Here is a 23,391-nt window from a genome sequence, read left to right on the forward strand (position 1 = left end):
AGAACCCTCTGTACACAAAGTAAGTGGCGTGTTTACTCGGGCCTCTCCAGCCGGGGCTGCGCCTCCGCTCCGTTGCGCACCGCGGCTTCCGAAAGGAGAAAGGACTAGAAGAAAGGGCCGAGGGGAGCGAGGGTGGGGGAACGGGCAGGCCCGAGAGGCCTAGGCTGGGGAGGCCATCGGTCTCCTGGAGGTCTCGGCCTGGGCTTTGCCGCGGCCTCCGCTTGCAAGACCCTGGGACGCTCCCGCGCTTTCCTTCTTCCCAGAGGCCAGGTGGGCTAGGGTGCGGCCACCGCTGAGCTCCGCGTCCCACTGGGGGGAGGCGGGGAGGGCGGCCGGAGGCGGGGCGGCAGGCCACGCTGCGCTGGAGTTGGCAAGAAAGGACAGCGCCGTGCTGCAGAACTTGCTCCCTCCAAGGGCTGGGAGTCCCGCGCCCAGCTTGGGAGGATGGGGGAGTGCACCCCCTCCTAACCCCCAGCCCAGAGGCCTTCGCTCGACCGCTCAAGTTCGCGGTCGCCGTGCGCGCGGTGCTGACTCCCGGAGCGCGCGGAGCTGGGAGATGTCGCGAGCGCCAGAGCCCGGGCGCGGGGGCCCAGCGCCGGGGAGAGGAGCCGGGACCCACCGGCGGAGCCGAAAACAAGTGTATTCATATTCAAACAAACGGACCAATTGCACCCGGCGGGGAGAGGGAGCATCCAATCGGCTGGCGCGAGGCCCCGGCGCTGCTTTGCATAAAGCAATATTTTGTGTGGGAGCGAGCGGTGCATTTGCATGTTGCGGAGTGATTAGTGGGTTTGAAAAGCGAACCGTGGCTCGGCCTCATTTCCCGCTCTGGTTCAGGCGCAGGAGGAAGTGTTTTGCTGGAGGATGATGACAGAGGTCAGGCTTCGCTAATGGGCCAGTGAGGAGCGGTGGAGGCGAGGCCGGGCGCCGGCACACACACATTAACACACTTGAGCCATCACCAATCAGCATAGGTGTGCTGGCTACAGCCACTTCCCTCACCCACACTCTTTATCTCTCACTCTCCAGCCGCTGACAGCCCATTTTATTGTCAATCTCTGTCTCCTTCCCAGGGATCTGAGAATTGCTCTTACACACCAACCCAGCAGCGTCCGTGGAGAAAACTCTCAGCAGCAACTCCTTTAAAAACACCGTCATTTCAAACCGTTGTGGTCTTTAAGCAACAACAGCCGCACACCAAAAAAAAAAAAAAAAAAAAAAGCAAAAAAATAAAATCCAACCAAACAAAACTCTTGACAGGAGCTTTGGCGACGACAGAGGATGCCTCATAAAGGTGAGTCCGCTTTTTTCTTCTTGCTTTATTTTTATTGCAAGATTCAGGCAGGTCTGCCCCTTCCTCCCCCTCTCCTTCCTCCCCTCTCGCTGGTCCCCTCCCCCACTGCTGCGCCGGGAGAGTTAGGCCGGGGAAGTTTCCACGCAGGAGCCCAAACTTTCTACTTCTAGCGAAAGCCCGCATCGGAGGGCGACGGCCGGCGAGCCGGAGCGAGAGCCGGAGTGGCGCGGGGCTAGGGTCGGGCGGCTGGCTCAGCCCCTGCGGTAGCGCCAGCGCCAGCGCGGGCTCAGCTCGCAGGAAGAACCGAGGCTCCAGGCGCCGCAGCAGCCGCGTCTCCCGGCCCGGGCTTGGCCAAATGCTCCGGCTGGCGGGACAGGACCCAAAGGCTCTGCGGTGCCCAAGGCCGGGAATGGTCGCCGAGAGCAGCCGCCGCCGGCTGCTTTTGTCCAGCCCGGGGCCCAGCGAGCACGGCAGAGAGCGGGGCGCGCAGAGAGAGCCGGCTTGCCGCGCCGCCGCCCGCCTGCCCGCCCTCCGGCTTTGTGCCGCGCTCGGCTCCGGCGCAAAGGAGCCCTCTGGCATCGGAGCGCCGAGGGGCACAGCGCCCGCCGCCAGCCCGAGCGGAGGCCGGCGGCAAGGCAGCCACACGCTGGAGGCGGAGAGAAAGCGAGCGAGTGCGAGCCGGGGAGGAAGCCACCAGGCCACCGCGGTGGGACGCGCGCGCCGAGGGAGCTGGGAGCCGAGAGCGAGGACTGCCAGCTTCCATCAAGCCCCCAGGCTATTGCCCCCAACTTACTGGAGCTCGGAGCTCGGAACGTGAAACTCTGCTCCCCAGGCGCCCCCCACCCCTCTTCCTCGCCCAGCGAAGGCCAGGGCGTGCTCTGAGCTGCAGCCCCCATAGCTTGGTGGGTATTTTTTCTTGTCTTCCTCTGATCAGGTCGCATCCGGCGTTGCCATTTCAACAAGTTTCGCGATGGAAAGGTGGTTTAGGTTTTGTTTTGTATTTTTTTTTTAAGTCCTAATTTTGGTTTTTTTCCTCTGTGAGGTTTTAGAAAAAATCGATAGGAAAGCTTTGAGTTTCTCCTCCTCTGATCGCATCCTCTCCCAGCTAATTAGGCTGAGTAATTTGAGAGCTTTTCGATTCTAAGACCCCAGGAGGAAAAGTGTCTTTTCAAAGTTCATAAAGTTGTTGCCTCTTTCCTTGTGCGGATTTTCTTAGTCTCCCTGCGCCATAATAGCTCTGAATTTTAGCAAGTGTAATTGGGGGAAATGGAGTTGAATTTCAAGTGGAAACGCTTTCTTTTTCGAGTGCTGCAGCCCGGCCCTTCAGTCATGACTGATTTCTAGAAAGTTTAAAAACAAAGTGAACGTGGTTTCTTTTCTTTTTCTTTTTTCCCTCTTTCGCTCCCAGGCTCTCTAAGCCATTTTGGATGGTGTAACTCGAACTTGAGGACATTTGAACAGAGGGTGGGAACGGGCTAGGAAGCAAAAAGCAAAGATCTTGAAAGCTGGGCGAGTTTACTGAGGGGAGATAATAATTGTTGCCATTGACACTACAATATTTATTTATTTATTATGTTTACCACCAGTGATCTGTGCAAGCGTCCCAAGGCAGTGTGATGAGTTGTTATCTTATTTGGCCCCAGAGAGTAAAACTTTATCAGCCTGATTGCTGATTACTCTCTGGCTGGGGGCAGGGGGACAGAGAGTGAGCACTTCACTCCAGCTAAGGAGTTTGGGGGTGGATTTTGAGAATGAAGCAATTGAAACAGCGACAGCATTTGAAAGTTGAGCTTGTGATGGGGACAGGGAGGGGACAGTGGCCTAGTGGATCAGACCCTCGGTGATTTGAAGATGTCTTGGAGACTTCTTCATCCTGGATGTAGGTCTAAGACCTGGCCAAGGCTATACAAAGCCCCAGGCTGGGCTGAGGGACTCCAGCAGTGGCTGCAGGGTCTGGATGCTTTGCACACCCGACTGCTTCTGGGAGTTAGTGTGCCCTGCTTCCCTGGTTGCTTTTACACTAAGTGTTAATGATTACTTAAGTAATTAGATAGCGTCTTAGTAGGGCGGGCGGGGCGGGGTGGGGGGGAGAGGGCAGTTAGGAATGGAGCAGAACCGGGAACTTGAAATGCTACCACCTTCCCAGTTGCTTTAAAAATTAATTAGCTTAGCCTTCCTGGGATCAACTAGAGAATTTTTTAAAATGGCATCAAGAAGGTACCAGCCAGGACGGGAACATTTGATCATGATGGTGCGTGGTGTGTGCTCGGGAGAGGAGTTCAGGAAGTTTTACCCATGCTAGGGGAATTCAACTCCCTCTCGCCTACACCTGCTTCTGCTTTGCAGCTTCAGAGTCAGTTCCACATTTGAAAGGGGCTTTCTGAGTTGGAGTTGGGGTTTCTGCCCATCCAGGGCATGGCTTTGGATGTGGGGTCTGAGAGACAGAAGGGAGGCATTGCAGAGCCCACCCAGCCAGGGGTAACTTGGTAGCTCTCTGCCGTGGCCAATATTTAGCAGGCCACACTCGGATGCTAAGGAGTCCTCCTCCTCTTAGGTTTATTTTTATGGATTGAATCTGCCTCCCAGCTAGTTAAAAATTAGACCACCAATGGCTCTGAAGAGAAAAATGTATTTCTTGAAATCCATTGTTGGCAGGCAGGTAGGCAGGCAAAAATTAATAACCATCGTAAGCAAAACAGAAAACGTGCAATTAAAAAACAGGGAGAAATGATTCTGTGATTGTTTCATTATTTTATTTCTCTGTCTCTCTGTCTCTTTTTGGGCAGTCCTCTTGAATGGGCTCTTTATTGTAACTCTCTCTTCCCAATTGAGCTCCCCACGGTGCCGTTGTATCTTTTTACAGCCCCTAACAACTCACACCAGTAACACAATTACCTCCAGATATTTATAACAAGAAATTACTTTTCTATTTTCTCCATCCCCCCCACTTCCCCCCCTCCCCTTGTTAAGGAAAGGTAGGGAAGGAGTGGTGGAGGGAGAGCCTTGGGGAAGCTGCACAGGGTCAGGACTTATGAAGTGGGAGGCTTCTCGATCTTCCCTTTGTGAGCTGGGGAGTTGTTGGTGCGTTCGGTTGGAAGCTGTGTTGCTGGTTAGGGAGACTCGGTTTTGCTCTTTGGGTTCGGGAGAGCCAGAGAATAGAAGCCATTGTTCGCTGTCTGTCGGCTTTGTCGGCCACGCTCACCCCCTCCTGTTCGTACTTTTTAGAGCAGTGAGGCGAGGTAGACAGCGTGTGTCACAGTACAGTAAAAGGAGGGAAGATCTAAATGCCAAAAGAGAAGTTAATCACAGTAAGTGAGGTTTAGGGGAAGAAGTTGGGCTTGCCACTTTTCAAAGTCCCCGAGGGGTCTGGCTGGGGAGCTTATGTGTGTTTGGGTGGGGGTGGGGGGGCAAAGGAAAAAGAATAACCAGAGAGTTGGGTTGAGGGGAGCTGGGGTGCTGAAATTCCACAAGGAAGAGGGGAGTGTGGCCCTGCAGCCCTTCCAGAATGCTCCAGCTTGTACCCTCAGGCACTGCGAGGTCCACTGAGGTTCCTTTCCCTGCACCTCCAAACTTCAGGAATCATGCTCTCCTCCTCGACCCCCACCCCCCAAGTTCCTGGCCTTCACTGCTTACCCTACTCTTCTTCTGTTTTCCCCTTCCTCTTTTCTTGGTTCTTGATATTTTTGGCTAAGGGGGACCCCCAACTTCTCAGATTCTCCATCTCCCCCAATCCAGGACAGAGCAACCTTTTCCAAAAAGGTGGGGACTTCTGGAGGAGAGGCTGCTGGGACTGTAGGTGCGAGGCTGGGGCTGAGTGTGTCCTGGCAGTTCCCTAAGTCCTTGGCACCGGTTCTTCCCAGAGGGTGGGGTTCGAGATTCCCACCCCCCCATTGGAACTACTGTAACCTACCCTTCTCTCCCTCTGTTTTGTCTTAGGGGGAAGACTTTAACTAGGGGCGTGCAGATGTGTGAGGCCTTTTATTGCAAGCGTGGACAGACATCCTTGATATCAGGCAAGTTTTTCCGAGACTGCTTTGGGCTTCAAAACCTGAAACAGTCCAACTCATAATGCTTCTTCAATATGGTTCAGATGGAAGAAAACAAATTCAAAATTGGGTCATCATTTCTCTGATTAAAGGGTTAACTATTAAAGGATTTAGAGGAAACAGATTGAGAATATTAGAGTGTTTTATTTGAAGCCCCAAAGTTAGCTTTCGCAAGCACTGGAGGGCAGAGCGGGGTGACCCTTCAATCGCCCCAAGCGGCTCCGTGGATCAGTTCCTAAAGGAGTGTTCTGTCCTGGCCCCAGGCCCTGCCCTGTTGGGAGTCCAGGCCTACCTGGTGCAGCGGCCCAGGATTAACTCCAATTTTCTTGCTAACAGAGCCCCAAATTCGAGCCCCGTGGGATCCCGCGGCCCGCAGCCAGTGCCAGCATGCAGAACAGTAAGTGCCTCTCGTTTTCTCGGGCCTGGAGCTGGGGATGCGGGGTGCTGCGGGTTGGGGGAGGGCACAGGGGCTGGCGGTGGCCTTGCTGGCCAGGTCGCCTGGCAGGGGTAAAAGGCCGGTGTATCTGCGGTGGCTGCGGCCCACTCGGCATCCAGCAGCCGGCGAACGGAGGGCGTTTGCTTTGCCGTTCCCGATCCAGGAGGAGCAGGGGCTGCGCCCTCCAGCACAGCCCGCACGAGTTTTTGAAGCTGCGGTAGAGAAACCCCATCCCCCCCAAATCCTGTAACTCACACCCCCCTCCCCGCCCCTGCCCGGGCTCTGACCCCGGGGAGAGGGGCTGGGCTGAGCAGGGCGGGGCGAAGGCGTCTCCTGGTTGCACTGGGGAGAAGGAGGCCCCTTTGGGCTTAGCTGAGGCTGAATGCTCCGACCGGGCGGGGCAGGGGGCTTCCCTCCCCCAGTCACTCTCAGGGCAGCTCCTCCCCTCCCCACCCCAACTATGGGCCTGGAAGGGAAAGGGCGCGGAGCACCCCGGCCCGCTGTGGGGTGGGGGCGGTGAGCGGCGCTATGGGAGCTGCTCCCGGCTGCAGGAGAGAGCAAGGTCAGCGGAGAGGGTGAAGGCTGCGCCCAGACGTTGCAACAGCTGCAACTGCCCGGGCCCTGTTGTCGCGGGCCCGTAGTGCTCGGTTCTTGTGCCAGGGCTCTTGTGCCTCCCTTCTTTGCTCTGCCCAGGTCCTGTGGGCCCCCACCCGCCCTCATGCCGAGGTGCTAGGTGCCTGCATGTGGCAGGGCTAGACCAGAGCTACAGCCTACATCTAGGCCGAGGGAAACCAGGGCGGACAGAGGTTCGTCGCAATCTGTACGCGGCTTAAGGGCTCGAAGCGTGGAAGGGCCTAGATCTTCCAGCAACCTGCTCTTGCTGAACCGCGAGGGCTCCGAAGGGCCCTCGGTGCCCAGCCCATGTGTTCCGAAGGCGCCGATCGCCCCCTGGTGCTGCTGGGGCTGGTGGAATGGGAGGCTCGGAATGGGCACAGGGGCGGCAAGCGACTCGGCGGATTTGCGCAGAACCTGCCACACTCGGAGGCCTGGCCCGGGAGGCACCCGCCTTGGCGAGGCGAATGCCTTTGACCACCCCAACGTGCGGCTGGCTTCTCTGCCCCTGGAGTTGAGGCTCCCCAGCCCACAGGTCCCCGGGTGGACCCTGCCGGCGCACGCAGCGCTGAGCGATTGCCCCCGCGGCCTGGCTGGCGGGCCCCGAGGGGCGCGGGGTCGCGGGCCAGCCCGCGGGGCTTTGTGCCGCTCGTTCCCGGGTGTGCGCGAGGCGCGGAGCATCCAAATTGACACCATATGTTTTCCTATTAGATGCTTCGCGGTCGAATTCGAGGCGCATAATCATCGCCACTGGGCGAGAGCGCCAGCCGTCCCTAGGGAAGGGACACAATGATTGAGGCTTAACCTCTGAAGGGGAATTTAGAGTTGCGCTTCCTCGCTGCCATTTCGATGCTGGCAGAGGCGCCCTGGCCCCGGCGTCTCCTGGGCGAGCACCCGCAGGCCGTAGCTGCGGAGGTAGCATGCCTTTTTTTTTCTTTTTCTTTTTTGGCGGTGTTTGCGGTGAGCTGACATGGGGTGAGGGCTAGCATGCTCCGGCCAGTACATGAACTTTGGAAAGTTTCTTCTCTGCCTCTTCCGGACAGCCTTGCTTCCCCCCCCCCCCCCCAAGGCCCCCTTGGCACAGACGAGGGGCTCAGTGAGGCGCGGCGCTGGAACAGACTTGGGAGGCACGGGAAGGCAATAAAGGGAATTTGGGAGAAACCGGAAGCGCGGCTAGGCCTGGCTGTGTAGAAGCAGTGTCCCCGCAGCGTCCCCGCCTGCGCTGGGCCCGGCCGGAGCCCAGATCCCCCAGACGCCTGTCACTTCTCATCGAGTTGAGGCTCCAGCCCCCCCCCCCTTGGTGAGCAACCTCCCCCCCCAACCACCTCAGCCCCAAGCCCTGGGCTACCCTGAAAACGCGGCTCCCCTCGAAGGGGAAACTAGTGCAGTTCAATCTCGTCTGAGTGATCTACAAATAGGGACGGAAAGGGTCGTTTTATCACGGTCCCGTTTGTCGTGACGATGCAATTTCCCGGAGCGGAGCACTGTCACAAAGTGACAAGGCTGCCACAAGCGCCCCGACTGATCTTTTCAATTAGCCTTCCATGCATGATCCGGAGCGACTTCCGCCTATTTCCAGAAATTAAGCTCAAACTTGACGTGCAGCTAGTTTTATTTTAAAGACAAATGTCAGAGAGGCTCATCATATTTTCCCCCCTCTTCTATATTTGGAGCTTATTTATTGCTAAGAAGCTCAGGCTCCTGGAGTCAATTTATCAGCAGGCTCCAAGGAGGAGAGAGGAGAGAGGAGAGCGAGCAGGGAGCCACCTCTTCTCCTGGGAAGGCTGCTCTCTAGAGTCGGGGCTGCAGGTTGGAGATTTTTAAGGAAGTGAAAGTCGGGGGTTAGCGTTGTTTGTGTGTCGGTGGTTTCTGGGGAGGGGGCTCACGCGGGGTGCTGACTCCTTCTGCTTGCTCTGTGAGGCTGCACTTGGGGGTTGAGGCGGTGAGATGCACAGATGAAGGGCGGATGGCCTTTTCCTTTTCTGTTTCTGGATTTTTTTTTTTTTTCTAATGTCTGTCCCTGGCTGTGGGGAGGGCGGAGTTCAGCGGCGGAAGTCTGGCGAGCAGTGACGGGTGCGACTCGCTGCTCCGCGCCCCACTCGTGAGGCCCGGCTGCTCTGGGGTAGGAACCGAGAAGCGGCGCTGACCCTCAGCCCGCAGGTGGAGGCGCCGAAACCCACACTGGGGTTCCTCGGCCACGCATCGGTCGCTCTGGTTCTTCCCTACTTCTGACCATTTCCCTTCTATTAAACAAAACCGAACCAAACCCGGTGTTCGTGCTGTGCCTTTGCCAGAGTTTAGATCGCGACGGCGACGTTTCTGGACTTCAGCTTCCAGGGGGGCACGGAGGGGCTGTAGGATTTGCTGTTCCTGTTCTAACGTTGCAGAGACCTTGGAAGCTCAGTGTGGGTTCTGTGGAACCCACGGGTTTTGGTTACAGAGGGGAGGTCTTGGGGAGACTTTTCTGGGTCAGTTGTTTGCGTCTCGTGGGCTCAGGGTCTGGCTGGAGAGCCTACGAGGGGAGACCCTGGGCTGGGCGCTGCGGGGTGATGGCAGCAGAGGGGCACCTGCGTTCTCCGTCCTTGGCTTGTGTCTGAGTCTGCTGCTTCAGCAGTCCGCCGGGCAGGAGCACGACTGTGTTTGGGGCTGGGCTGCCCGATGCCCTGCATGGCTGGCTGGTGGTCCTGTTGTCGGCTTTTGATCGATAGCAAGGACCTGTTCGCCAGAGGTTGGCACGGGCTGGCAGGGCGCTGAGGATGCATTGTGGTTGTTTCTTCTCCTCTTTTTCCTCCTCCTTCTGTTCTTCCTCCTCCTCCTCCACTTCTTGCACCTCTACCTCCCACTTTCTTCTCTCTGCTCTGCTCTGCTCTCCCCTTCCTCAGGTCACAGCGGAGTGAATCAGCTCGGTGGTGTCTTTGTCAACGGGCGGCCGCTGCCGGACTCCACCCGGCAGAAGATCGTAGAGCTAGCTCACAGCGGGGCCCGGCCGTGCGACATCTCCCGAATTCTGCAGGTGATCCTCCCGCCGCCTCCCCACACGCCGCCCCCGCGGCCCTCCGCTCTTCATTTCTTACTGCAAACGCTGCTAATTATGGACCCCTCACCCTCGCCCACCCCTGTCCCCGTCCTCACTCCCTTGCCTTTCCGCTTTCCCCTCTCCTTCTGCCATCCTTCCCTTCTCTTCCAACCTGGCTCAGTTATATAAGAGAACTCATCTGCTGAAAGGAAAAAAAAAAAAAAAAAAAGACGTGTGTGTGATTAAAAAGAAACCTTTTCATTTGGTAAAAACATTCATTGTGGTAACCTTTGCGAATTGGAATGAGCTGAGTGATAGAAGCCGACATAATTTCATTTCCTCTTCCCCATCCCGTGCTTACCTCGGATGCTGAGATACTTATTTGTACTCTCATATTTATGAAGAATATATATATATATATAGAGAGAGAGAGATTTTAAGAGACAAATGCTATTAACCCCTCCCTAACTCGCATTTGCTCAACTGGGCGTATTTTTTTTTTTAAGGAAAAAGAAATAAAAATTCAGTTTCCCCTTTGCTCTTTAAAAGATAATATCACTTGAAGCAAAATGAGCAAAAAAAAGAAAAGCTATTCTGACTTCGTTTTGATGCATCTTTAGGCATTGTCTAAGAAAACAGTTTTTTTTTAAAGAAAACTTTAAAATTCCCTTTTTTAGTTCAAACTGTTTGAAAGTATCATATTTGTAGTTGTTAGGGCTACAAATGTAATTTTAAGAAAAAAGCTCTCTGCAGTAAGTTCTCGTACCATTGAAGGTATATTTTTGTGTTATAGACCCATGCAGATGCAAAAGTCCAAGTGCTGGACAATCAAAACGTAAGCTTGTCATTGTTTAATGCATACTTAAACAATTTTATTTTTGTCTTGAAATTATTAATAATGTGGTTTTCTGTCCACTTCCCCTATGCAGGTGTCCAACGGATGTGTGAGTAAAATTCTGGGCAGGTATTACGAGACTGGCTCCATCAGACCCAGGGCAATCGGTGGTAGTAAACCAAGAGTAGCGACTCCAGAAGTTGTAAGCAAAATAGCCCAGTATAAGCGGGAGTGCCCGTCCATCTTTGCTTGGGAAATCCGAGACAGATTACTGTCCGAGGGGGTCTGTACCAACGATAACATACCAAGTGTAAGTTCACTGAGGACCTTCGTGCTCCCTCCCCCATCTCCATGCTCTCTCCTCTCTACCGCTTCTCTCTCTGCCTCTTTCCACTGGCTTCCCCCCCCCCCCGCCCCCCTCCGCTAGTGTTGCTCCGTCTCTCCCTCACTTCATTTCTGTCTCCTCTGTACCTGGGGATGTTGAGAGGAGTGCCCTGACCATTTTTTTGGAACACCTGGGAAATGGGAGTCAACTGTGGGGAGCTGTTCATCTCATTTGCATGCTGCAAACCAGAGGGTGGAAGCACTGGGGAAAGGCCTTGGAATCAAGCAGGAAAATGAAAACCAGATTCTAACTTGCTCCAAAGGTTCATTTGCCTGGACCTTCCTTCTGGCATCACACATTCATTTCTACCTTAATGTAAAGCAAGTGAAATGAAAGACAGGTCTACACTGAGCCTGAATCTCTTTGGGGGACAATCTTTTAACAAAGCAACCGTGTGAGTTAAGTTACCAGAGATACCAAGCAATGATGAAGGACCCTTCCCTCCAGTCTCCCAGTTCTCTACCCAATTCAAATTCCAGACCCAAAGTGATGGCTGTCATCCTCTTCACTATATCTCGGGTCAACCCACCCACTATCCCAGCGTGGCTGGGAGTTCTGTTTTATTTTAATGTGTTGAGGGTCCTTCTGTGAAGCAGTGGGCAAACTCAGATGGAGACTTAAGATGGGGTGATGTGTCTTCAGGAGACGCTACCATTTGGTTTGATTTTGGTTTGATTTGCAGGTGTCATCAATAAACAGAGTTCTTCGCAACCTGGCTAGCGAAAAGCAACAGATGGGCGCAGATGGCATGTATGATAAACTTAGGATGTTGAACGGGCAGACCGGAAGCTGGGGCACCCGCCCTGGTTGGTATCCCGGGACTTCGGTGCCAGGGCAACCCACACAAGGTAAAACTGAAGCAGTCATCCTCCCAACCCCATCTATACAGCCTCTTAGCTTTTGCTGTCTTATCCCAGCCTTTTCCTCCTCTGAGCTTCTATGCTTGGGGAATACAGCAGGGAACTGACTGCGTTCGTTGACCTGGGACACATGGACTCGCACTGTATGTAGTTGGTGCTTGCTGAACTGTCTTGGACTGGGAATGTAAGGGTGGTGTGTGCACTTGGCTGGTGTGTTTGTGGGTAGGATGTGGAAGCACAAGCTGTGTGTTGCCCTATTCAAATTTGACATTAAAATTCCGGGAGAGCCCCCTTGCTGTAGAAGTGTGATAAGTTAACACACTGACTGACTGCGAAGTAAACATAATTGTATCATGTTACTTTTTGCTGTAATTGACAAATTATGTGACCATGAGTAGGTTGCACGGGAGAGGGTGAGCAGCTCCAAGCAGGGCCAAGCGGAGGATGGGGCATTGGAAGTGGTGGTTTCCCAACTAAGGCAACACCATCATCCTTGCTCCCCTCCTCCTTTGACACTGGAGGGTCCCCCAGTTCTCACTCTGTGGGTGGTGACGTAGAGGGTGAGGATACCTTGAGTCCAACTGCAGGGTGCCAGGATCGGCTCAGGGACTTCCAGGAGAGTCGCTGGGAATGCCCTAGGATCTGTGAGAAGTGATGGAGGAAGATGAGCGGGTGGTGCGTGGGTAGGTGGGGTTGCTCCCCACCCCCACCCCTCCACCAAGGTAGCTTGGTCAAGAATAGGAAACAGTTTACTAGGAAGATTAATTGGTATTTGTTGTCCTCGTGACAAGGAGATAATATGCGGGATAATGGGACGTGGCGTCTCACTCCCGGGAGCACACCGGAGCCTAGGGGCTCGGGGCCGGGGGCGGCAGCCCGGGGTTGGAGACGGAGCTACTCGCGGGTCCGTGCACTCTGGGACCAGCCCGGGTGCCCGGCGCCTGCACGGAGCCGGGCCGGAGAAGGGAAAATCGGTAACAGTATGCGAAATATCTGGTACAAAGGATGCTTCTGTCACTCGCAAGAATTTGTTATGGGAACAATCCTGTCGCTCTGTAATTGCTCATTAGAGCACGTTTTGTTTCTCATTAAGGCGACATGAATAAGCGTCTAGTTGAAGGAGACAGCTGTAGAAATGTTCCACAAGAGACCTCTGGACACGATTCGGCACCAATTGCCAATTAGACATGTCAGTTTTAAGAGCAGAAAACAATATAGGACGGACACTGGGAAGATAGGGAGCAAAGCTCTCGCTTCTTGTTTCCCAGCGCGGCGGCGCGGCCGGCAGAGGCCTCCTGTCGCCCGCGGGGTCCCGGCTCCCCTGGACGACCCCACCCGCGCGAGCCCCAAGCCCTTGGCCTCCGGGAGCGCGGTGGGCGCCCAGGCGCAGGCCCGCTCCCGCTTCTGGTGAGACTAGCGAGTGACCTGGCTGAGTGTCGGCAGCCCCACCTCCGCCAGGTCTTTGAAACTGTAGGACTAACCTTGTGCACACCCTGGACACACCCAAGTGACGCCCTCGGGCGGGTCCCCCCTCCACCACCAGCAATCTCAAGTCCTGCCAACCCCTCCCCCGCCAACAGTCTGGCCCACTCGGTCCTAGATGTCTTGGGCAGGCACAAGGCACAGCGGCGGGGACCTAGGCGAGCTGAGCTCCGAGCCTCTGCCCCTACGCCATCCTCCCCACCCCCGTGCCCTCCCTCTCCCCCGGAGCGAGGGCTCGAGTTTGCTTGGGGCGCAGAGGCTGGACGCCCCCCTCCTGCTTCTTGGAGCCCGGACAGCAATCTGGAGCAGCAGCTTTCACCGGAGGTGGCGCCCAATTGGGGCAGAGTTTCGTCCTGAGGAGCTAACGAGAAGGAAATGAACACCTCACTGACCACAAGGGCCTTTTAAAATGCGACCACGGGGGACGGGAGGTGGCGCTAGTTCAGGAACTTTTAACTTTTTGGGGCCTAGTTAGTAGAGAAATCGGGGTCATCAACTCCCCGCGCTTTAAACCCCTGGCCCGGGGGGAGCAGGCCGTCGCCCCCCCCTCCCCCGCTGCAGGGCGAGCACGCGTGGCGCGAGCCAGCTGGGTGGCGGGCGTGGACACTGCGGGCACCGGCGGGGCGCTTCCGCATGCGTTTCTGGGGAGTCTTCAGGCATTTTGGCGCTCCGAGGTGCCTCCTCCCTCCCTGGCCTCTTTCCCCCGGCTCGGGAAACGATTCTTGGGTCTGAAAGGGTCCATTACTCCAAAAGCATAAGGCGAGGTTAGGTCTCAGAAGGAGACAAATATGGTGTCCATCTGATCAACGCCGTGCGGCAGTGGATAAAGTGACGTCGTAGGCTGACAACAAGAGACAACTCTATCCAGCTCCAATTCTCCAGCGATTTGGTGGTTTTAGGGATCACGGAGGCACTTTTTCTTATCTCCTCCCCCCCTCACCCCCATCTCCCCTAATACCCAGGCCTTCTATAGGATTTAGTCAGTCTCTCTTTCAACAGATGCTACAATGTTTTGATCCGCGCTCGGGAGCTGAAAAGGTGCCGCCACCGGGTTGCTATCTTTTCTTGCTTGTGTTCCGCCTCACTGATTAAGACACTAAGAAACCAAGGAATGATTTTATTTCCCAGCGTCTTCCCCCCCTCCCACCCCCTTCTCCTTCTTCCAGGAAACAAATCCTATCCCCAGCGTCAGATGGTCCTGGGGCTGGGATAATGGGAGGCGCTTTCACTCGCCTGCCCGCGGATTAGCCTGGAAGGTGGACGGCGCCCATTGAAGGCCCTTCTTACTCGGCTCGAGTGGGCGCCTTTTAAAGAAGATATCTTAATTGTCTTCCACTTAGGGTTATCACGGGGGGCGGAATTTGAGATCCAACCTGTAGTTTTATTTTGTTAAAAGCTTTAAGAGTGGAAGGCAAATCCACTAAGGAGGATGGGGGGAGGAGAAAGGCGCGCCAATCTAAGAGTGACCACTCGGTCACTGCCTGGCTGCAAAGAGTTACTCCATTTAAAGTAGCAAAACCAAAAAAACGGCACAACTCTCAGAGGTGCGCGCTCGCGGTGCGGGGTTCTGGCGGGATTCCTACAGCCGGGAGCTTCCCCTGGTTGGCCTTTCATTCCGCTCCATTTGTTTATTTTATTTTTTTAAGGTTTAAAATCGAGCTCTCCTAGTTTGGTTGACTTTCCTCCCGGTGAATGTCAGCTGACGGTCGAGTCCACGCAGGCCCTGGGCGGCCATCGCGTGCGTGCTTGCGAGCGAGTGTGTGTGTGTTGGGGGAGAGCGGGGAGAGGCCGGGAGGGAGAGAAGAGGCATCTCCAAGCTTGAAAAGGAGGAAGCTGTCGGAGGAGCCCAGCAGAGCAGAGAAAGCTACCTACTGGGATCTCCAGAGGGAGACCCGGGCGGCTTTGTTCAATTGGCGAGATAGAAGGTGCCAGAGCAGGGACCGGGGTGTGTCCTCCTGGGAGGCCAGGCGTGAGTGCTGACCCGGGGAAATGGGGTGTGTCCTGCTCAGCGACCCCCCCCCCCCCACGTCCGACAGCCAAAGACTTCTCTTTGGTTTCCAAAGTCAGTCTCCACGGGCCTTCTGGGGGGCCCCAAAGGGTGATTTCCAGTCTTCCTCCCTCAGTGCACCCGAAAACTGGTGGTGGAGGTCGGGTGGTGGTGGGGGGAGCTGCTCTCACTGCCCCCGGCCCGGAAAAATGCTTGGCAAAGTCACCCGGACAGTCGGGACAGTAAATCAGTTCTGACACTTGCGCCGCGCACGGGGAGTGCAGCGTGGCTCCCTCGGTTCCGCAGCGCCCACCGCATCTCTCTGGGGCGACCTCAGGGGAGCACCCTTTGCCCTGGTCTTCCTCTGCATCTTTCCCTCCTCTTCTCCTTCCACCTTCTTGGCGCTCCTTTCCGCTCTTTACTCTTACACCTTCCTGGCCTCCAGTTCTTTGGAGCCCTTTGGCTCGCTCCATCCTCCCCCTCCTCCTCCCCACTCGGCCCCCGCCTTCCCCCACCACCGGCCCTGGACTCTTCCCTCTCCTTCTCCACCCCCCCCCACTCCCCCGCATATCCACCCCCAGCCCTGGTCCCCGCCTCCCCCACCCCCGGCCCCGGCCCCCCATCCGCCCTCCATCCCCCCAGCCCTGCGCCTTAAGCCGCGCCGAGGCGCCCGCTCTCCGGACAGTGATTAATGATAGCAGAGCAGAGGGGTTAACACACTTCACTGAAAAGTCTGTTGACTGGGCTCCTTGTAACACAATGTGGCCCGCTGCACGCCTCAAGAGAATCCTTTTGTTGTCCGCGCTCATTGTGGCCTCCAAATTCTGCCCACGAAAGTTTGCCAACGCTCCTGCCCCAGGAGTTTAATAGTTTCCCTTACTTGCGGGGCATTGTGCGGCACTGAAAAGCAGGCCCTCGCTATTCAAGTGTTGGTGGTCATCTCAATAGATCTCCAAGGGCCCATATGGTGGCCAGTGCCGATGAATCCGCCTGTTTAAATGGGGGAGAAAGTTGGGGTTTTAAAACATTTCAAAGTTCCTGAAAAGATCCCACTAGATCCTGTCACAATTCCCTGAACTCTTTGAAGGCGCTCGCCATTGTCTCCTGGTTATAAATGATATTCCTGGCCAAGTCGATTCCCACCAAAGCGCACCCGACTGGCCCCTCCCCCGCAACTGGCCATGTTTCTGGGATTGGGAGGGGGGCAGCCCCTTGGCGAGGTGGGGGGGGGGGACCCCAGCACCCAAGCCCAAGGACCCAGCCTGTAGTGACCCTGGGGGCTCCAACAGGGCCTGGGCTTTGCAGCAAGGTGCAGGGCAGCAGCCAGCTAGCATGGCTTGCCCTCCAAGCAGCGAGGGAAAACAATAAAACTTTCCCCTGTTTAATGATAGAAATTACATTAAAAGTGGTGGAAATGCCCTAATTAAAAATGTACCACTTAAACGATATGCCAAGGATTCAGCTGCCGTGGAGCGCAGTTAGCTAGTTAGTGAACTATTTCTTTTTTTAAAATTACACGTTAAAAATTTAAAAGAAATCTTACTTTTCTCTGGTGCAACACATTACAAAGAATGGACAGTCCTTTTATCTAAATATAAAATTCCATTTTCAGCAATTATAGCCTGTTCTTGGTGATGATATAATTACAGCTGTGCTCGTAATAGGTGTCAAGGCGAAGCGCACTCATACAATAGTTGAATAAAACTGCAGAACAATGCGAGCACTTCTAAATTCACAACCTTTAAAATGAAATTGACTGTGCAGAATTCAAATAAAAACTAGATAAATATTTTTTTAAAAAGATTACAAGCTTGGTTTGGTTTCTTAATAGCATTTTCTACAAACCTATCAACATCTAATTGATTAGATAGGAATTACTGATTATAGATCAGCTGAAATCTTGAGCGTCACTCTTCTATTTCCCCAACACAGCCATAGGTAAGTGCATTGTGTAGGGAAAGGGAACTGGAGGAGGCACCTGGGGAGTCAGGGTTTACTTAGGAAAGATCATTTTCATTGGGAACTTCAGTGCTGGTGTTGTCATTTGAACAGCTGTGTGTGTGTGTGTATGTGTGTACTGCAAAGCCTTATCTTGAGAAAAACAGAAAGTAATGTCAACTGCTGTCTGTGACAAGAAGGCTGCTGGTGACCCTGGATCTGTTTGGTGAGGCTGTCTGAATACACTGCTCTTGGAGTTTGTGACTAGTCCAGTGTATAACTTGGAGGCTCCACGTTATTGCAAATCTCTCCTACCATCCTGTTCTTGTTTCAGATGGCTGCCAGCCACAGGAAGGAGGGGGAGAGAATACCAACTCCATTAGCTCCAATGGCGAAGACTCAGATGAGGCTCAAATGCGACTTCAGCTGAAGCGGAAGCTGCAAAGAAATAGAACATCCTTTACCCAAGAGCAGATTGAGGCCCTGGAGAAAGGTGATGGAGTTTTTCAAAGTAGAGAAGCAGGAAATCAAAGTAGATGCCACATCTTCAGGACAAAGAGCTAAATTTAGCCAGGCCCTTTGCATAGAGGGCTGAAAAGGTTTCTTTTTTTTTCTTCTCCAGCCCCCACTCTCTCTGGGCATCTTTTCAGTGTGTGTTTTCTTTCTTCTTCTCGTGTACCAGTAATTCATGAGTGTGATTTATAAGGGAAAAATGATTCGGCTGTCTCTGGCCGCAGGAGCGTGGTTGAGTGTACTTGCGTAGAACATTTCGTATGGTTCTGGTGGGAAAGTTTGCCCAAGGACACGCGACACCAATAGCTGAAGCACTGGAGCAGGGGTTGGCTGGAGGCGAGGGGAACCGGTGTGACCCAGGGGTTGGTCCACACATTTTGGGTAGTTCTGGCATGACAGAAAGATCGATTTACTCTTTCAGAGTTTGAGAGAACCCATTATCCAGATGTGTTTGCTCGGGAAAGACTAGCAGCCAAAATCGATCTACCTGAAGCAAGAATACAGGTACCCTGGGAGGGCCCTTTGGTTGGGCACTTTGTGATTCATTCCACTGCATGGGGACTGTCTCTTTACAGTAAACAGTAACAGGTTCAGCCAGCTAAATACCCGGCTGCCATGGTGGTGGCACACAGGCGGGCAGTGATGGACGTGCTGGGGTGGGCTTGGGCTGCCGACAGGCACAGGGCTAACCTGTTCCGTCTGATTTCCAGGTATGGTTTTCCAATCGAAGGGCCAAATGGAGAAGAGAAGAAAAACTGAGGAATCAGAGAAGGCAGGCCAGCAACACACCTAGTCACATCCCTATCAGCAGTAGTTTCAGCACCAGTGTCTACCAACCAATCCCGCAGCCCACCACGCCTGGTAATTGGAGGGACTTGACGCTAGTACTGCTGACCCATGTGTCTGAACGGGGTTTGCTCTGGACTCTGACAACCACCGTGACTCCCTGTCGTTTCTGTCTCCCTGCAGTTTCCTCCTTCACATCTGGCTCCATGTTGGGCCGAACAGACACAGCCCTCACAAACACGTACAGCGCTCTGCCGCCCATGCCCAGCTTCACCATGGCAAATAACCTGCCTATGCAAGTAAGTGAGGCTGCCAGTGGCCTGCTTAACGGGGACCTGAGGGGAGAAACGAGCAATGGTCGGGGGCTGCAGACCTGGGCAGCTGTGTCTGCACCCTTGGGAGCCTCCCTCCCCACAGTGATTGGCTTGACCAGTCAAGTTCAAGACAGCTAACCTAATCTCTTTTAGCTGATTGATTGACTGATTGATGCTTTTAAAAGCAAATAAAATTTGACTTGTTAAGTCAATCTGCCTTTTATCACATTGTTAGCTTGATAATGTTGGGTAGTAGTGGGGCGTGTTTTGAGTGCCAGTGAAACTTGTACCAGAAAATGGAAATAATGCCAGCATGTTGGGAGGTAGTAAGAGGTTAATATTTATAAAATTTGGCTTTATATGAATGTGTTTATGTTAATGAATATAGAATTTGTATATGCATTGTGGGCATTACAGAGGGTACAAGTAAGAAAGTAGTAAGGAATAAAAAAAGGGTTGGAAATGGGATTCATATTTACTAGTAAGATATGCTTCATACGATGAAAAGGCTAGTTTTCTCTCTACATCTTTAAAGAGAGTAGAAGTTCTTTGCCATGAATATGAGACGAGTTCGTGGCATTCTCAGTTGCCTTGAAAGCTTGATGTTCGTCACTGGGTACACGAACCTGCTCTGAATGCTGACCCAAGAATTTACCGGCCCCTGCATTGCTAGGTCTTGTACTTGGTACACCCTGTATAATGTAAGTTGTGTAAGGCAGATGCGGTATACGAGACCTTTGTTGCTAGATGGAATCTTGATGGGAAAACAGTCCATCTTGTGGTGGGCTGTGCTAAGACTCCTGTTTGTGCAACAATTAGAGATGCCGGCTGGTGTGAGATTGGCCAGCGTGAGCCCCTGCTGGAAACAGTGCTGGGGTTACACAGATTGTTTATTCTCCACTGAACATCTTTTGCTGGATTTCAAGTCCCAATAACAGCAAGATGAATGTTTCCCAGTCTTCAGACTAATACGGGGCAACTGGATAAGCATCTTCAGAGAATTGTTCACGTGTTTATTTTTATTGCATCTGGATATTATTGGCCATAGTGCAATTGATGCAAATTAAGGGATTAGCGGTCCATTAGTTGGTGTTGCTATAGCTGCCTTGGAATTTTCCAGAAGTCAGGTTGCCTAGAGGAAGTGATTGCAGGAATTAGAAACAAATGCAAGCTGAAATTCTGACAGGGCCCTCAAGGCCTGTTTGCCTCTTTGAACTTGATGTTAGCAGTCGTCATCAGACTTTAATAAGGCCAGCGTGTCTTGTTCAGTTTTACATATTGTAACAACATGCAGGTTTCCCTGAAGCTGACAAAATGTGTATATGACATAGCAATTACAAACAACTAAATGTGACCCCTCTGTTAGGGTTGTTTCCACATAGAGACTGGTGTGTGGAGGTGACTTATTTCACATACTGACTTTAAAACTCTACACAACTGATATAATTTAAAAGGCACATTCACTCCTAAAACATAAAGGAAATAAAAGCAGTGACATAAGTTTTTAAGAAAACTTCTCCATGAATTTTGGAGTGGGCGGGGCATTCTGTCCGTCCATCTGTTGATCCTGTTAACCAGAAACTTCAATGATTTTGCACAGGATGGGTGTTATCCTCTGAACTTATCCTCTCACGATCTCTGAGACTGCGGATCTGGGCACGTTAAACATTTCTCCGGTTTCCGAAGCAGAGCAGGACCATCGTCTCCCTTGTTCTTGGGATCAAGATCCCCAGTTTGCTGCCCCAGTACAGACCCATGAGAGCTCAAGACCTTTGAGTTTTGTCCCAGCTTTGCGTAGTTAGTTAGAGGGTAGCAACCCAATTCAATGGATAAAACTCAATCGGAGCTTTTGGGCCTGTTGGGAAGTCCCAGCTAATTCTTGGGACTGGGTGGGATAATATGTACTGCCGCTTCTGACCACCTGGACCTGAGATCATTGGGAATCTGCATTGTCACAGGATACTTAATCCCGTGAGTCAAGCTATGAAAGGTTCCCAAGGTGTGACACCAAACTTCACAGAGAGCTCCTCCCTTTGCTTCCTGCCCCTAAGCTGGAGATAGGGGTTTTGGGGTCATAGAATTCCCCTAATACAGATGGATTTGCAAAGAGAGGTGATGTGTTGATGGAAGTCCTTATGCTACAGTTTTCTGAAGATGCCAGCACACAGCAAGATGAAAACAGACCAAAAACATCTGTTGTCAACTGTCTAGCTGGCCAGTTGTCTGAAATTACAGAGCCTTAGAAGCTTGAGGCGTAGCCAGTGGGAAGCCTAGTTGGAGGCCTCGTCTCAGATTTTCGTATGGAATGTTCTAGCTCTTGACATGAAGGGATCCTCAAGCCTGGGAACGTGGCTGTGTGCTGTGTTTCTCAGTGACCACAGTTTGCCTTTCTCCTTGCAGCCCCCAGTCCCCAGCCAGACCTCCTCGTACTCCTGCATGCTGCCCACCAGCCCGTCAGTGAATGGGCGGAGTTACGATACCTACACTCCCCCACATATGCAGACACACATGAACAGTCAGCCAATGGGCACCTCGGGCACCACTTCAACAGGTGAGCTACTCCTCGCTACAGCCCGCGCACAGGGGGCTTCTACAGCTGCTTTTGCCAGGTCATCTCCTTTTAACCAAAGTTTGTCTTTAAAAAAAAAAATGACCTCTTAACCCCTGTGAGGGTTTGTTGAACACTTTGCTGCCCTTGTCTCCAGGGGAAATGGCAAAGGTGGATCCAGTTAAGCTAGCTATAGGTTGATGCTTTATAGGCAAAAATGATGTTTTTCTTGACAAAACCTGAGACTAGGCTTTCTGAGGACAGATGATTGGCCAGAGTTGAACACGAGGACCCAGCCAGCAGCTGGGTTTAAACTTCTTGGCCTCTTTACTCCTCAGTTCTTTCTGGTGGAGAGACTTGGAATTCAATAGGTCCATCTGAAGGTACTTGAAAATTTTTTAGAAAAATGGAATGAAAAGGTAAGTTTATTTTGGTGCAAAGAAATCTTGAAACCTATGCACTTTTTTTTTTTTTTTTTGACAGGCAGAGTGGACAGTGAGAGAGAGAGATAGAAAGGTCTTCCTTTTTGCCGTTGGTTCACCCTCCAATGGCCGCCGTGGTAGGCGCGCTGCTGCCGGCGCACCGTGCTGATCTGACGGCAGGAGCCAGGTGTTTCTGGTCTCCCATGGGGTGCAGGGCACTTGGGCCATCCTCCACTGCACTCCCGGGCCACAGCAGAGAGCTGGCCTGGAAGAGGGGCAACCGGGACAGGATTGGTGCCCCGACCGGGACTAGAACCCGGTGTGCCGGCGCCGCAAGGCCGAGGATTAGCCTATTGGGCCGCAGCGCCGGCCAACCTATGCACTTTTAATAGGATACATTTTTCCTGAACTTTTTGAAGTATGCTCATGTCCAGTTTTGCAAGTGCTTTTTTTTTTTGACATATTTTTAATTTAGTGAAAAAATTGTTAGGACATTTGACAGATTCTTCCCTTTTTTTTTAACTGATAAATTCATACCCATGCCTGTCTCTCAAAGGGAATATCTACATGGCTATTTCTTTCATCCATTTCTAGGACTCATTTCTCCTGGTGTGTCAGTTCCAGTTCAAGTTCCCGGAAGTGAACCTGATATGTCTCAATATTGGCCAAGATTACAGTAAAAAAAAAAAAAAAAGAAATATTGTGATAATGCAGTCAATGACTATGTGGACACAACAGTTGGGAGTTCAGGAAAGGAAAATGGCTGTTAGAAGCACTTGGGTTCTGCATCCGGGTCCTGTGTCATACCCCTGGGGAAATGGACTTGAAACAAGGACCTTTGCATACACAAGGCACGATATCAGTTGGAACAAATCTTCATTTTGGTATCCAAACTTTTATTCATTTTGGTGTATTATTTGTAAATGGGCATTTGTATGTAATAATGAAAAGAAAAAAAAAAAGAACAATGTAGCCTGGATGGATGTTTGATCTGTGTTGGTCATGAAGTTGTTTAAAAAAAAAAAAAAGGAAACCATGATCAACAAGCTTTTTTTTTTTTGCCACGAATTTAAGTTTTATCAAGATATATCGAATACTTCTACCCATCTGTTCATAGTTTATGGACTGATGTTCCAAGTTTGTATCATTCCTTTGCATATAATTAAACCTGGAACAACATGCACTAGATTTATGTAAGAAATATCTGTTGGTTTTCCAAAGGTTGTTAACAGATGAACTTTATGTGCAAAAAAAGGGTAAGATATAAATTCAAGGAAGAAAAAAGTTGATAGCTAAAAGGTAGAGTGTGTCTTCGATATAATCCAATCTGTTTTATGTCAAAATGTAAGTATTTGTCTTCCCTAGAAATCCTCAGAATGATTTCTATAATAAAGTTAATTTCATTTATATTTGACAAGAATACTCTATAGATGTTTTATACACATTTTTCATGCAATCATACGTTTCTTTTTGGCCAGCAAAAGTTAATTGTTCTTAGATATAGATGTATTACTGTTCACAGTCCAATCATTTTGTGCATCTAGAATTCATTCCTAATCAATTAAAAGTGCTTGCAAGAGTTTTAAACTTAAGTGTTTTGAAGTTGTTCACAACTACATATCAGAATTAACCATTGTTGATTGTAAAAACCATGCCAAAGCCTTTGTATTTCCTTTATTATACTATTTTCTTTTTAACCTCATAGTGTGGTGTTACAAATTTTGTTTCCATGTTAGATTAATATTTTAAACCAATGATTATTTTCATATATACTTGATTTTATATCCTGATGATCTCTAAAGAAATGATTCTTATAGATACCATAAATAGGAAAACAATTCCACTTAAAGCTTTGTGTAGATCTGTGCCCATTTATACTCACAACACATATACAAACTGGTAACATTTCCTAGTTAG

General features: G+C 51.8%; 1 protein-coding gene across 8 annotated transcripts; it reads left to right on the forward strand.

The window, feature by feature from the left end:
• PAX6 (paired box 6) lies at positions 1 to 22,323 on the forward strand. 8 transcript variants are annotated; one of them, XM_062196356.1, is made up of 14 exons: positions 1 to 19; positions 1,074 to 1,294; positions 5,231 to 5,307; positions 5,677 to 5,737; positions 9,271 to 9,401; positions 10,198 to 10,239; positions 10,334 to 10,549; positions 11,307 to 11,472; positions 17,226 to 17,384; positions 17,826 to 17,908; positions 18,115 to 18,265; positions 18,374 to 18,489; positions 20,905 to 21,055; positions 22,069 to 22,323. In XM_062196356.1, exons 4-14 carry the CDS (start codon positions 5,728 to 5,730, stop codon positions 22,152 to 22,154), a joined length of 1,311 nt encoding a protein of 436 aa, XP_062052340.1. In that variant the 5' UTR covers positions 1 to 19; positions 1,074 to 1,294; positions 5,231 to 5,307; positions 5,677 to 5,727; the 3' UTR covers positions 22,155 to 22,323. The 8 variants fall into 8 exon arrangements, with proteins under 8 accessions (XP_062052340.1, XP_062052339.1, XP_062052338.1 ...); XM_062196355.1 differs by lacking the exon at positions 1 to 19 and adding an exon at positions 784 to 876; XM_062196354.1 differs by lacking the exon at positions 1 to 19 and adding an exon at positions 883 to 974.
• Positions 22,324 to 23,391: the final 1,068 nt, after the last annotated feature.

The sequence above is a fragment of the Lepus europaeus genome, chromosome 7 (genome assembly GCF_033115175.1).
Source record: "Lepus europaeus isolate LE1 chromosome 7, mLepTim1.pri, whole genome shotgun sequence".
Classification (NCBI taxonomy): Eukaryota; Metazoa; Chordata; class Mammalia; order Lagomorpha; family Leporidae; genus Lepus; species Lepus europaeus.